The following is a 12,070-nucleotide window of genomic DNA, read 5'->3' as shown; positions in this document are numbered from 1 at the left end:
TTCTACAGCCGCAACTAGATTTTCCAAGAGACGCAATCCATATATACAAGTACATTATTTTATAATAAGAAATTCAGGTTTCAAAGGAAAAGAAACATCTGAAATACATTAATTTCATATTTTTAAGAAAGGGTAGTTTTGTGTAATCATATAATTGGTACATCTCTATATTTGAGAAAATATTCTCCTATAATCTACGCTTTGAAACTATTATAAAATGCAAGTGGATATTTCTTTCGGAGACTGAATTGAAATCATAAGGAGATGTAATGGCCTTTACAAGTATAATAATGTAAACATCTTTCCATTTGAATGAAGAATAAATAATTAATTCGAAACATAAACGTAGTGATTTTTCTTTGGGTCAAAATCAATTGTCTAGAGAGAATAAAATAAATTTCACAAGGCATAGCACGCTTCTGTGAAACTGCTATTCGGAAAAGGAAAATTTATTATAAAATAAGTTTGTAATTTTTCGCAAAGTAAGTGTAAAACTAATTTAGTTCTTCCCCCCCCCCCACACACAAATAATACGATAACCATCATATAGAGATCCCATCTAACCTTAAGTAATTGAATTAGTTCATTAGATGTGACTAAAATTATCAGTTACATTTTTCTAAGGATGGAACATTCGAATCTTGAAGTTATGTTAAATGACTTTAAAAAAGGGCAACTGGAGGGCTATGTAGATGAACGCTTTCATGAAGGACTTTTTAAAGATAACTGACTGGCACCCACGTTGCACGTATGGAAAGCCACGATAGCTTCCATGCAACCAGCCTGTACGAATCGGGGTCGAACTACCAGTGCTCAGCAAATTTACAGCTCAGCCGCTGGTGGACCTTAAAATCTTTCGAAATATTTGAGATTTTAGCCTCTTTTCAACATTTAATGAGTAACTGGTCGTTACATCTTTTAACTAGGATCTTCCGAATGTCCCAATAGAAGCATTCTTTAAAGAAAGAACGTGGTTGTTTTCTAGTTTGGTATTCAGAGAAATCTCTCAGAATTTTCAAGTTATCGGCGCCCTGCTATTTTTCGAAAATTTTGGAAAACCAGCTTTTGAATAATTTCGATAATTCTGGGTGTAGGTTGTAGAGACATTATTTTTTTTTTTTTTTTGGAAGCAAGAGAGATGAAAAATTAGCAAACGCCTTCGGGAATCGAAACACGGTCTTCTGGAATACTGGCCCAGTGTGTAGAACTACTACACCACGAAGGCGCGCTAGGAAGGCGGGAGAAATACCTTATATACTCCCCACTGGCGACTGGGGTTTTTAGGGGACCCAATCGCCACATCCTGAGTGAGGAGAATCATCATCCAACACCCTTTTAGTTCGCGCACCACTATAGAGACATAAGGTATTTTTTGGAAGCAGGAAAGATGAAAAATTAGCAAACGCCTTCGCCGGGAACTGCGATACTGCGATATACTGAATTGTACTGGGTTTCTATTGCCGGAGCAATACTTCCCAGTCATGCAAAGAGTTCCATGCGGAGCCTGGTATTAGAAAATTCCTGATTGAGTTTCCTCTGAGGGGAGAAATAACAGGGAGAAAAGGGATTACGGCGCAATTTTCGCCTGGGCTCAGAAGCTGAAGCGAGCGATTTAGAACACTGGGTCCAAACAAGAACAAGTCCAAAGTAATTACTCCTAAACCTTCGCCGGGAATTGAACCACGGACCTCTGAAATACCAGCTCAGTGTGCTGACCACTACACCCCGCCAGGAAAGCGAGAGAACTACCTTATAAGGTAACCTACACTGGATGTTATAAGAAACACGTACCATGATATATTAACGTTGAGTTTCATTTAGCTACTTTTTAAACGACTCAGACATGTTTATTGAATTTTGAACTGTTAATTAAAATATGAACTCTTACTCAAATAGGTTTGTTAAATTATGTTGAGAAAATTAACCTCAAGATACAAGAGTTTAATTATGTACTTCATTTTCTAAGTTTAATTTGTATATGTTTAATAAATATAATAAATATAGGTGTATTGTTTTAACTGTACATTACTAAATTTGTTTTCTCTTGCACAAAATTTCATATTTGCCGTATTTAAAAACTTCTAATATCAAATAATTTATTTTTGCTTTTCTTCGTCTTGTTATTATTCTTATTCGAAGGATTCGATAATCATTTAAGATTCGCATTCGATGTTTGGAAGTTAAAAACTACACATATTCATAGATATTTTGTATATATATTCGTATATATTTGAGACACGTTATCAGTACATCGTAATGCATATTGATACAAGAAAATTAAAGCGTATGAGGATAAGTCGTTTCAAAGATAATGCACAAATTAACACAAATGCAAAGTGAGTTATACAATCGTAATAAAATTTCTTTAATATCACCTTTATCATGAAAACTTCAGTTTGAACAATAAGAACGAAGTTTCGTGAGCTAAGTGTATCAAAAAAATCAGAGTAATTGGGATGATCAGGTATTAAATCAAGATTCACTTATATATCTGTAAAAACGTTTTGCCGAAGAAATATTCAGACAGGTCAAGAGAGATTCAAAGATTCAAGCTTTTATTAATCACAGAAATTTTTCGATGTTTTGAGGAAAATTTAATATGAAAGATTCATGTTATTGGTCAGATGCTAATGTTACTTGTATTATCCTAGAAGTCACTCCGTTTAAAAGTGTGTGAGGTTCCATTGTTAATTAACTAGTTTTGTTATTTTTTGAATCTGTGCTGTCACTTCTTCTTTTCCGTTTTCTCGAGCCAGAATGCAAATTTAGTTCAAGTGTATTTAAAGGAATGTTTCCAGAATCTAAGTTAGAGCCTGTTTTGCCTCTCGTGGCCACGTTAGTAGGTTGCTATAATAGATAAGAATTCTTGTCTTTGGCCTTACATTATAAGTGCCACTATTTGAATTCCACAACGGTAAGTTCTGAGCCAGCATCGCATTAAATTGATTGTGTAGCCGTCGGCTACAGGTTTATTTAAATTTATATTTGTCATTTGACTTACTATTGCTTTAGGTTATCTCACCACAAGCTGGCTGAGTTGTAAGTACAAGTGCGCCTTCTGTTCTCATTTAGTTTTAATAAAGATTCTTTTACACCCTTCCCAAGTTTCAACTGTTGTTCTTTTAAGTATGGACTACGCCAGAGAAGGATATCTGGAGTAATTAAATTTATGATGCAGTTCACTAATGTTACGTATTAGTAGAAGAATGAATAATTCTCCTTTTTGTACATAATTTATGAATTTCTTCACGTTTTCTTTTCTTTTGTGCGATATCTTTCGATATACGTTTGTTTAGATAATGGACCAGCTATAAACCTTTCAATCAGTTTGGCAGCTGAAATTCGCATTTCCTATAATGAGACCTATATTAACACCAAACAATGCTAATAAGCAGGTTGCATATAACTGCACTATTAGTCCAAAGGGACAAACTGAACAGAAGACTATTAATTTCGTTTTCGCATTTTGCGTTTATTCACTACAAGCGTTGTTTCACTTTTCCAATTGCTGCCACCAAATATTATCGCCCTGCATTACATTTAAAGAGATTAAATAATGAAGAATCTGCATAAATGTATAAAAAATAAAATAATAAATATAAATGTTTAAATGTATATTGTGATAAAACAACGGTACTTAGAGCCATCAAATTTTGACTAACGTAATCCTCCTGCAAATATGGGCATTTGGAAGCCCAAATTTCTTGTTTTATTATCGATTTTATATTTTATAAACCTTAAACGAATTTTTTATTAACAAACTCAAGGATTTCAAAGCGAGCAATGGCAACGTTGTACAGAAAAAACATTTTTAGTCCAGCGCGTGAAGATTGTGTACCGGAAATTCTAAAGATATATTTTCCGATATTGCTCTTGAACTGAATTTTATGGTTTAAGGGCGAAGAACATGATATTTAATAAATAAAGGTAGCACACAAAATGTTAAAAAAATGCTGCTTTGGACGTAATTTAAAATCTGAAACCTTTCAGGTTTTTTTTTAATCGTTTACAATTTAAGAGGTAATTAAGTGCCTATTTCAGTTCTCTCGAGTACTGCACTTAGAAATAAAGAATACTTGAAAGAGAGTTTGCAAACTTCTGGGGGATGATATCTCTAGAAAATCAGAGATCGTACATTAAAATTAAAACCTGCATGCTAAAATTTCAAAAGAATTTCACAGTGCATAGTCTGAGATTTTATGTGATCAGTATGAAGCAGTTCCATTGGGCTATTCGTTTTTGTGAAGTATTTTATCTTAGACCTACAAGAAAACCGAAAGCCTAAGAAGCAAAAAAAGAAAAAAAAATTCTGCAGATGACAGAACTGTGACGCTTGCGATTAGCTAGAAAGGAAGAATTTCGTCGAGTAAATGCGAGAAAATATAAGCTATAAAAATATCGCCATCATTAGTATGCCGCAGTTTGGAAAAAGCTTCGTAGGAAAGACAATTTTTACACGACGGATCCTTCATTGCTTGATGCAACATTATTGGAACCAGAGTTGATGGTGAAGCTGAAAGATGTCTGTTTCGCAAATTCACTATTGATAAAACTTTGAACTAGATCAAAAATTTTGAATCAAATTTGAAATCGCTGCCAGTACAGTGGAGAAATCCATCCTCATCATGACTCAAAAAATTTCAACATGGGCGATCATAATTGAAATAAAGAGTTATCTCTGCTTATAATTGCCAACTAATCATCATGAAAGTGTCATTTGTAGAATATTTGCGACTACAACATGAAACTGGATGTACTGGATATACTGTGCGACTGCGATATGGAACTGGATATAAGAGATCTGCTGATCAAGTACGATTAGTTTATTGAGCATGATCTACTGGTTAAAGTTTGCACATCAATCCATATCAAATTCTTCCCCAAATCAAAGCCATCATTAGCTTTGCCCTAAAGGCAATATATCCATCAGAATAATTTGCTCAATCAAAATTATCCACCATTTTGTTTGTTACTCTGATGGTTAGCAATGACCAGTTTGAGACTATTTAAAATGATACAAAGATTTTGTAATTTAAGAAATTAAATTGCTGATGATTGATAAACAAACGTATGTTTGTACAATTTCTGCTTCAAAATACATTTCATATTATTTAAAATATATTTAAAAAACAAAAATGTTCCTCGATAGAAAGTCTGACTGAAGGGGTCAAAAGGTAACGTGCTGTTAAGGGACCAAAGAGCAGCATGCGGCTCACGAGCCGAATTTGGGCATGCTTATCAGTCCATCTCGATGACTGGCAGAAGTGATAATTGTATAATTATTTATTACCGTCTGCTTTCCTAAGGAAGAATAAAAGTTTGATCCTAATACATGGATGAATTTCTGAAATCAATAAGGGTAACGTGGACTTCCGAAAGGATTTCATTCTGATATTGAGCTGCTGCCTTCCAAATGCTTCGGGTAGGTTAGGTTGTCTATGAATATAAAGTACTCGAAAGCTGTTCCAGGGATTCACTTGAGGTAGAATTTCGAAGGGAAACTGTTTATTAATCTTCTCGTACTTAAGAAGAACTTCAAAATCATGAGCCTCCCTGAAGCCAGTTCAGTCCCAAAAAGCTGAATCCGAAAAGAACTACCAGTGGTCTATGGCTTCATCAACGCTATCTCTAATGGATCTTACAAAGAAGAAGAAAGAAAGATGACGGTTTCCTAAGTATTAATTAAAGCGGCTATCAAATAAAATTCAGAAGTTCTGTCTTGGATGGAGATGGAAAAAGATGTTTCTGTGGAAATAAAAAAGAGATATATGTAAGAATAATCTCTAAGAGGAATACAGGCAAACTCAAAAACTTTTCTCCTTAAGGAATAAAATGAACATAAATTTGTAAATAGAGATTTTCCTTAAATTAATTTCTAAAACGCTATATATTAACACTAGTCTACAATTTTACTACAGTTTAAAACTGTTATAATGTAATTTAATAGCAGAATAAAAGCCAAGATTTTATTAGAATAAAATCTCAGATCTTGGGAAAATTGTAATACTTCATTACAAGTGAGCTTGGGTATATTATATCCTGTCTTGAATTATGTATGGATAGAAAAAATTAAAGAAAGAGACTTATACCACCTTTGACGAGGCGCTCATCGAAGGAAAAAGGTACTGAATTTTATATTTATAAATTGACATAAAGCATTGCATTAGAATTTGAGTTTTGTTCTTTCATGCATTTTCCGGCACAAATAATCCGTACATAACATATATTACCTTCCGTTAACAGCGCGCCTAGTGTTCCAAACATAAAAAAAAGTAGTGTACGATAAAAAAAAAAAAAAAGGCGGTACTACCAAAGCTGCTGTGAGTGCACACCGTTTCAATTTGTAAGCATTCCCCCAACCTATTTTTTTCAAAAACGGCGCGCCTCAGAATCGGGTCGCTTTTATAAGGATGTGGCTCAGGGGATGAAAACGAGGCTAACCCGCTGGACATCATACCACGTGACTCAGGGGTGGCTGAGAAAAGAATCGGATAAAACAAAACCGTTAGTCGGTGAATATTCCTTTTCCATTGCGCGAACGATCTCAACCAGCGACGGACGGATAGACAGTTACGCGTGCTCTGATCCCGAATCTCCGTTACGCACTGGATCATTTTAACGGACCACCCTGCACGAGTGGAGCTGAGTTGTCGATGTGAGTGCTGGAAGAAGGTGTCTGTGGATCATCTGCTTGCTGAAGGAGTTATTTGACTTAACTGGAAAGATTATATTGTGATAATTCTCTCTGTGCCATGATAACGAATTGGAGGTAAGTCTTTGATTAACACCTTCCTAAAATGTTAATACAACATGGAATATTGACTATTTGTAATGAGCACTTTATATATGAGTTAAAATTCAAAATGAATGATATTATATTCAGATAGCTGATCACAGTTTAAAATGCTAAAATGTATTGAAATTATCATACGATTATAATTTTTTTCTAATTAAGAGTACATCTTTTCGTTTCCCCTCACCTGTATCGCTTAGATAGAATGATGAGAATACTGAAGTAATAATCACCCGCAGAATTCATATTATCAGCTTCTCTTAAAATGGAAGCCAGTAGATGAATCTTAAAAAAGAAAGAAAAAAATTTTAGTCATATTTTGATATTTAATTTTTTTGAACCCTCGAATTCTTTGTTCCTGAGGAAGAAATGATAAAACAGTAACTATTAATTTCGTAGATATCCATAATTAAAATTTTAAAATATTAAGTTTCATTGAGAATTATTATATGGATTAAGAAAAACTAATCAGGAAATAAATTATTATTAATACTAACGTTTCAATAAAATCTATTACAAGCAAGTGTGACATCCAAATTATCATTTCATTAAATGCATGCATGTTGTAAAAGGTAAACTCTTCAGAAAAGAAAACCTCAAAAGTATATTGGTCATCTAACTTGATATCAGTATAATATTATTACTTCAAGCGAAGAAACATATTACCCATACATAGAGAGCTATAAAAAGGAGAAATTGGTTATTTAATAGCCAGTTATATCAATTAAATAATTATATAGAGATAAATAAATTATTTGTTTTAGGTTTAAATTTTATGTGATTTTATTGTAAATCATTTTGATAATTTTTAAAGTCTTTCATTAATAAAATAGGGAAAATGGATTTTTTGGTATAAACCTTGTAATTAAAAAATATCATAGTATTTTTTCCATCTTTCAAGAGACTTTAGAAATTCTTTATGACTTTACCTACATTCGATTATGACATTTTCAGTTATTTTGAACAACTCATACAAGGATAACATAAATTTAAAAATCGTAAAATTATTTTATAATTTTATTTTGATATTAATTTTACAGTGAAATTAGTTAATTTATAAATACATGCCATATAAAATTAATTACATTTAAACAAAATTAATTTGATGTGTATAATCAAACTGCAAATTCAAGAACTATTTAAGACATTTAGAATTTCAATTTTAAAATATCTCTAACAAAGTTAATGAAAAACTGGGTTACAAATTTAATACAAATAATAGTTTCAGTAATTTTTAAATAAAGAAATAGACAGGAATGCAATAAAATTGAAGATAAAATTAATAATTCAAGCATTCCAAAATTTTTTGAAAGTGTAAACGAATTGCTTTTGAATGTTACCTACAAGAGAAAGTATAATCGAACTGGAAACATTAAAGTATACAATGTCTGCAACTTATATTTAAATACCCTAATTTAATAGAAAAAGAGAAACGCCTTTAAAGAAAGAGAATCTCGCTCTAATTGAAATCTGTATTTCCTTGTAGACATGGAGACAGGAAAAGTCAAAAATAGTTTGTAATCCACGTTCGAAAGTTTAGGGTTAAATGTTATAAAACTGTCATCTTCAGTTCGAAGGTTTATTAACTGGAAACCTAGTTGGAAAAAAAACTGATAAAAAAAGCAGGAAATCTAGCAGAAAAAAGAAACGAAAGGTAATGGTTTGATTTTAAGATATACTATGAAAAGTACACAAAGACAAAATAAATTATGCAGGTTAACTTAACGGATTACAACTTAACATGCGAAGGAATGGAACTGTCTTTTCCAGAGAGGGATGCTTTGCCTGATTTTTTCACAAAAACTCGTTATTATTTTTTCGAATACGCTCAAAAGACCCCTAAATATATGGAATCAAGTCCTTCGTACTTGGAAGTTGCATCTTCGGCGATCACATTTCTGTTCTTTCCATTAGTTAGTCTGACGTTTTAAGTTATTTTCTTCCTCCTTGTGGCGTGCCTGCGTGGTGTAAAGGAATTAGGTTCGATTAGCTATCAACTGGACTGGAGTTCGAAAGGGCTGTGCACATTTTTCAGCTGTCTTGCTTCCAAAAATTCTTATCACTTTATAGATTTTCACTGATTATTAGTTACTTTTAAATGATTAATCAGTTATAGGTTATTAGTGACGTATTAGCGGCTTTAGAAGTATACCGTGATGAAAGCAAAATACAAAGAGATCAAACCATATGAAAGACTCTATATATGGATACTAAAGATCGCTGTAAAATTATACAGAAGCCTATAAAATATTTCTAATCCAGAAGGTCTATTACGGCATTTTGCGTCGAATCACTTTAAATGTCCGAATCACTTTTCAAATTGTTGCCACGAAATATTATCGCCTATATATTTAAATAAACTAAATAATGAAGAATCTACATGAATGTATGTATGTTTCTCACATTGTTGAAAAACAACGGTACCTAGATTCATCAAATTTTGAATAACATAGTCCTCAGCCTGAAGAAGGGCACTTGCAAGACCAAATTTGGAATTTGTTTTAGTGTCAATTTCATATTTTGTAAAACGTCAACGAATTGTTGATTAAAAAACTCAACAATTTCAAAGCGAGCAGTGGTAACACTGTAAAAAATAAAACATTTTTATCTCCAGCTCACGAGATTGTCTATCGGAAACTCTAAAAGATATGTTGTTTTTACATATTTTTAGCGCAATGGGACATTAGTCCAAATGATGTCCAAACGTGTATGTACCTATAAATGAAAAAACGCATGTTGGACTTAATTTAAAATCTGATCGTTTTCAGATCGTATTTATTATTATTTTTTTTCATTTCTTTCTTCATTTTTTTATTATTTTTATAAAATCAATAAATAAATTGTCTTAGTTTTATGGATATAGCAAAGACATTTCCAATTTGAGTAATACCGTACAGAGTTTCAACATAAAAATAACCATTCGTAAAAATTAAAAATAGGAAAAATTTAAGTTATCTAATATTTCTAAATAAAACAATCTTGAGGAAGTCTCACAAAACCAGGATCAGTTTCTGAAAGAGTTAGTTAATGACGAATCTCAGTACCTGGAATTTTGACAGCAGCAATCACCAGAACTTCGTTAATGAACTGAATAGGAAGTTTAAAAGGAAATAAAACAGAAGACAATGTAATTTTATGGAACGCAATGTTTATTCTCTATTAACGTTCTGTTAATATCTCTAAGTGATATCTTTATGCTTTATTCCCTTTAGTGTGATTAATTACTTCCCTTTTAAAAGGAAATATGATTTACTGTAATGAAACATGTTAGTACTTTGAAGTTTAGACGGAAATGATATTCTTTAATTCTTAAATGAGTACAATGCAAAGAAGAATGGCATTTTCCTATTAACCATTCATAATTAATATAAGCTTTTAATAACAGAAGTGCCTTCGTTATTTGAAACTGAAAACTTTTCAGACAATTTATAGTTACTTACGTTAACATGTTCATTTATTTTGGTGTTTTGCATAATTAATAATGAGGAATAATTGATTAAATGGATGCATGCTAATTTTTATTATTTCTAGCAGACAGATTTTATTCCGTAATGATTTTAAATGACCAATCTCCAAAAATTTTGGACCGTAAATAATGAACAGTGCTTGTCTTGTGCTTGAACTATTTAAAATACGAACAGTGATGTATTTGGTAAGTCAGAATGAATGTTGAAACTGAGACCCAAATGTGTAATTCCATTAAGCAGTACACCGACACGTGATGGGATATTTATCGTGCCATAAAGCTACATATGTTACTGCTAAACATCACGATCACTTCGGCCTTTTACTATAAATACCTTCAGAGTCTTAGTTTGGAGCTGGCTCATAAACGCAATCGCGACACTGATTGTTTTCATGACAATGCCCATCCACGCATGGTAAACATTATCTTCCAGAAGTTGTTTGATCTCTGAGGGAAGTTTTGACTTTTGACGCATCCGTGTATTTTCCAGACATAATGCTCACATGCTATCAATCATTTCTCGTACTTCAGAAGCTCCTAAGAGTAAAAGAATACCGCAGATGAGACAATGTGAAATTAGAACCTTCTATCATTTGTAACATAGTTAAAAACTTTATGTCACAGTCACACAACCCAATTACTTAATCATTTGTAGCAAATCCTTTTCAGTGATTGTTCATGTATTTCCTATTGAAACTGCTTAAAAAAAGCGTTTATACAGCTAAAAATGTCTTTAATATAAAATTACTTTGATAAGATGAAAACAATATATATATATATCTTGCTGCTATAACAATTAATAATCAATGAATATCCCCAAATCAGATATATATAAAAATAATATATATATATCAAATAATATATATATATATATATATATATATATATATAATATTATCTGATATATATTTCAATGTATATATATATATATATGTAATAATAAAATTCCATAAAGAATACACTTAAAATTCTAACTGTATTTTCTTTTCATTTTTAATGGCGACGTTCTCTTATTTGAAAGTACGTGGAATTAAATTCACAGCCCCGTAGTCAAGTTGTTTTTCCCGCCTTTTCTACACGTACAGTTTTAGAATGTTCTAGAGATATTTAAAGCGAACTGGATTGGCTGATGACGCTGACGTCATTTCTTTGAAGCTTCGCCTTTCCAGAGGCTATAAAAGGACTCGCAAAAGAATATCGGGGGCTTTTCTTAAATGTCACGATGTAGTAAACTTCATACAAAAAGTTATTAGTAATTCTTTTTATTTATTCCGGATATCTGATTTTGTAACTGCTATTTCTCCTGAATAATAATAAATGGATACTGTTTTTTAAACTTATCGTCTGATGATTTAAGTTACGACAACATTTATGATTCTTCACCAATCTTTTATTCTGGACAAAAGCTTGCACATCACACACACACACACACATATATATATATATATATATAATATTTGTAAAAAATAAATGTTACTCTTCTGTTATCAGGACCAGATTCAGAAATGTATGCATGTATACATCTGTGCAAATAAATATGTGTGTGTATACACATATGCATGGCCGGAAGTAGTAAGTTGAAGTTAACTTAGTACACAGATGCATGCATATAGGAGCACATGTATTCATAGACGCAAACGTTTCTGAATCCGGTCCCTATAACAGAAGAGTACCCGATAAATATAGTTAAGCGTTACTCTAAGCACATTTTTAATTTTTGAAAACGAAAAATTTATTTTTAGCTTGAAACTTGGATTTATAAAATGTGAAATTTGACTTAATGATAATAATTAATCATCAACTGGCTTAAC

The 12,070-nt window shown here is 32.0% G+C and overlaps 1 protein-coding gene and 1 long non-coding RNA gene across 6 annotated transcripts in view; one reads left to right on the top strand and one right to left on the bottom strand.

Annotated features, from left to right (window-relative positions):
• LOC146993709 (uncharacterized) overlaps window positions 1-12,070 on the bottom strand; it is a 106,746-nt gene that overhangs the window by 87,618 nt on the left and 7,058 nt on the right. Inside the window, exon 2 of one of the 4 annotated variants that reach the window (XR_015038246.1) lies at window positions 10,594-10,796. The exons of 2 other annotated variants lie outside the window; for them this stretch is intronic. This is a non-coding gene — a long non-coding RNA (uncharacterized LOC146993709). Of the gene's footprint in view, window positions 1-7,885; window positions 10,797-12,070 lie in introns of those variants that run through there. One more of the 4 variants, XR_015038245.1, reaches the window with a different exon arrangement.
• Window positions 6,504-12,070, top strand: part of LOC118184669 (immunomodulatory peroxidase-like) — a 97,224-nt gene continuing 91,657 nt past the window's right edge. The window contains exon 1 of one of the 2 annotated variants that reach the window (XM_035354371.2): window positions 6,504-6,769. In XM_035354371.2, coding sequence (XP_035210262.1) covers window positions 6,753-6,769 — 17 coding nt within the window. In that variant the 5' untranslated portion in view covers window positions 6,504-6,752. The remainder of the gene's footprint in view (window positions 6,770-12,070) is intronic. The other variant, XM_035354372.2, reaches the window with a different exon arrangement.

Source organism: Stegodyphus dumicola, chromosome 12, assembly GCF_044657685.1.
Source record: "Stegodyphus dumicola isolate Sdum_Otavi_A_Nest chromosome 12, ASM4465768v1".
Lineage (NCBI taxonomy): Eukaryota > Metazoa > Arthropoda > Arachnida > Araneae > Eresidae > Stegodyphus > Stegodyphus dumicola.
Note: the sequence above shows the minus strand (reverse complement) of the source record. Positions and strands in the feature narration are given on the sequence as shown.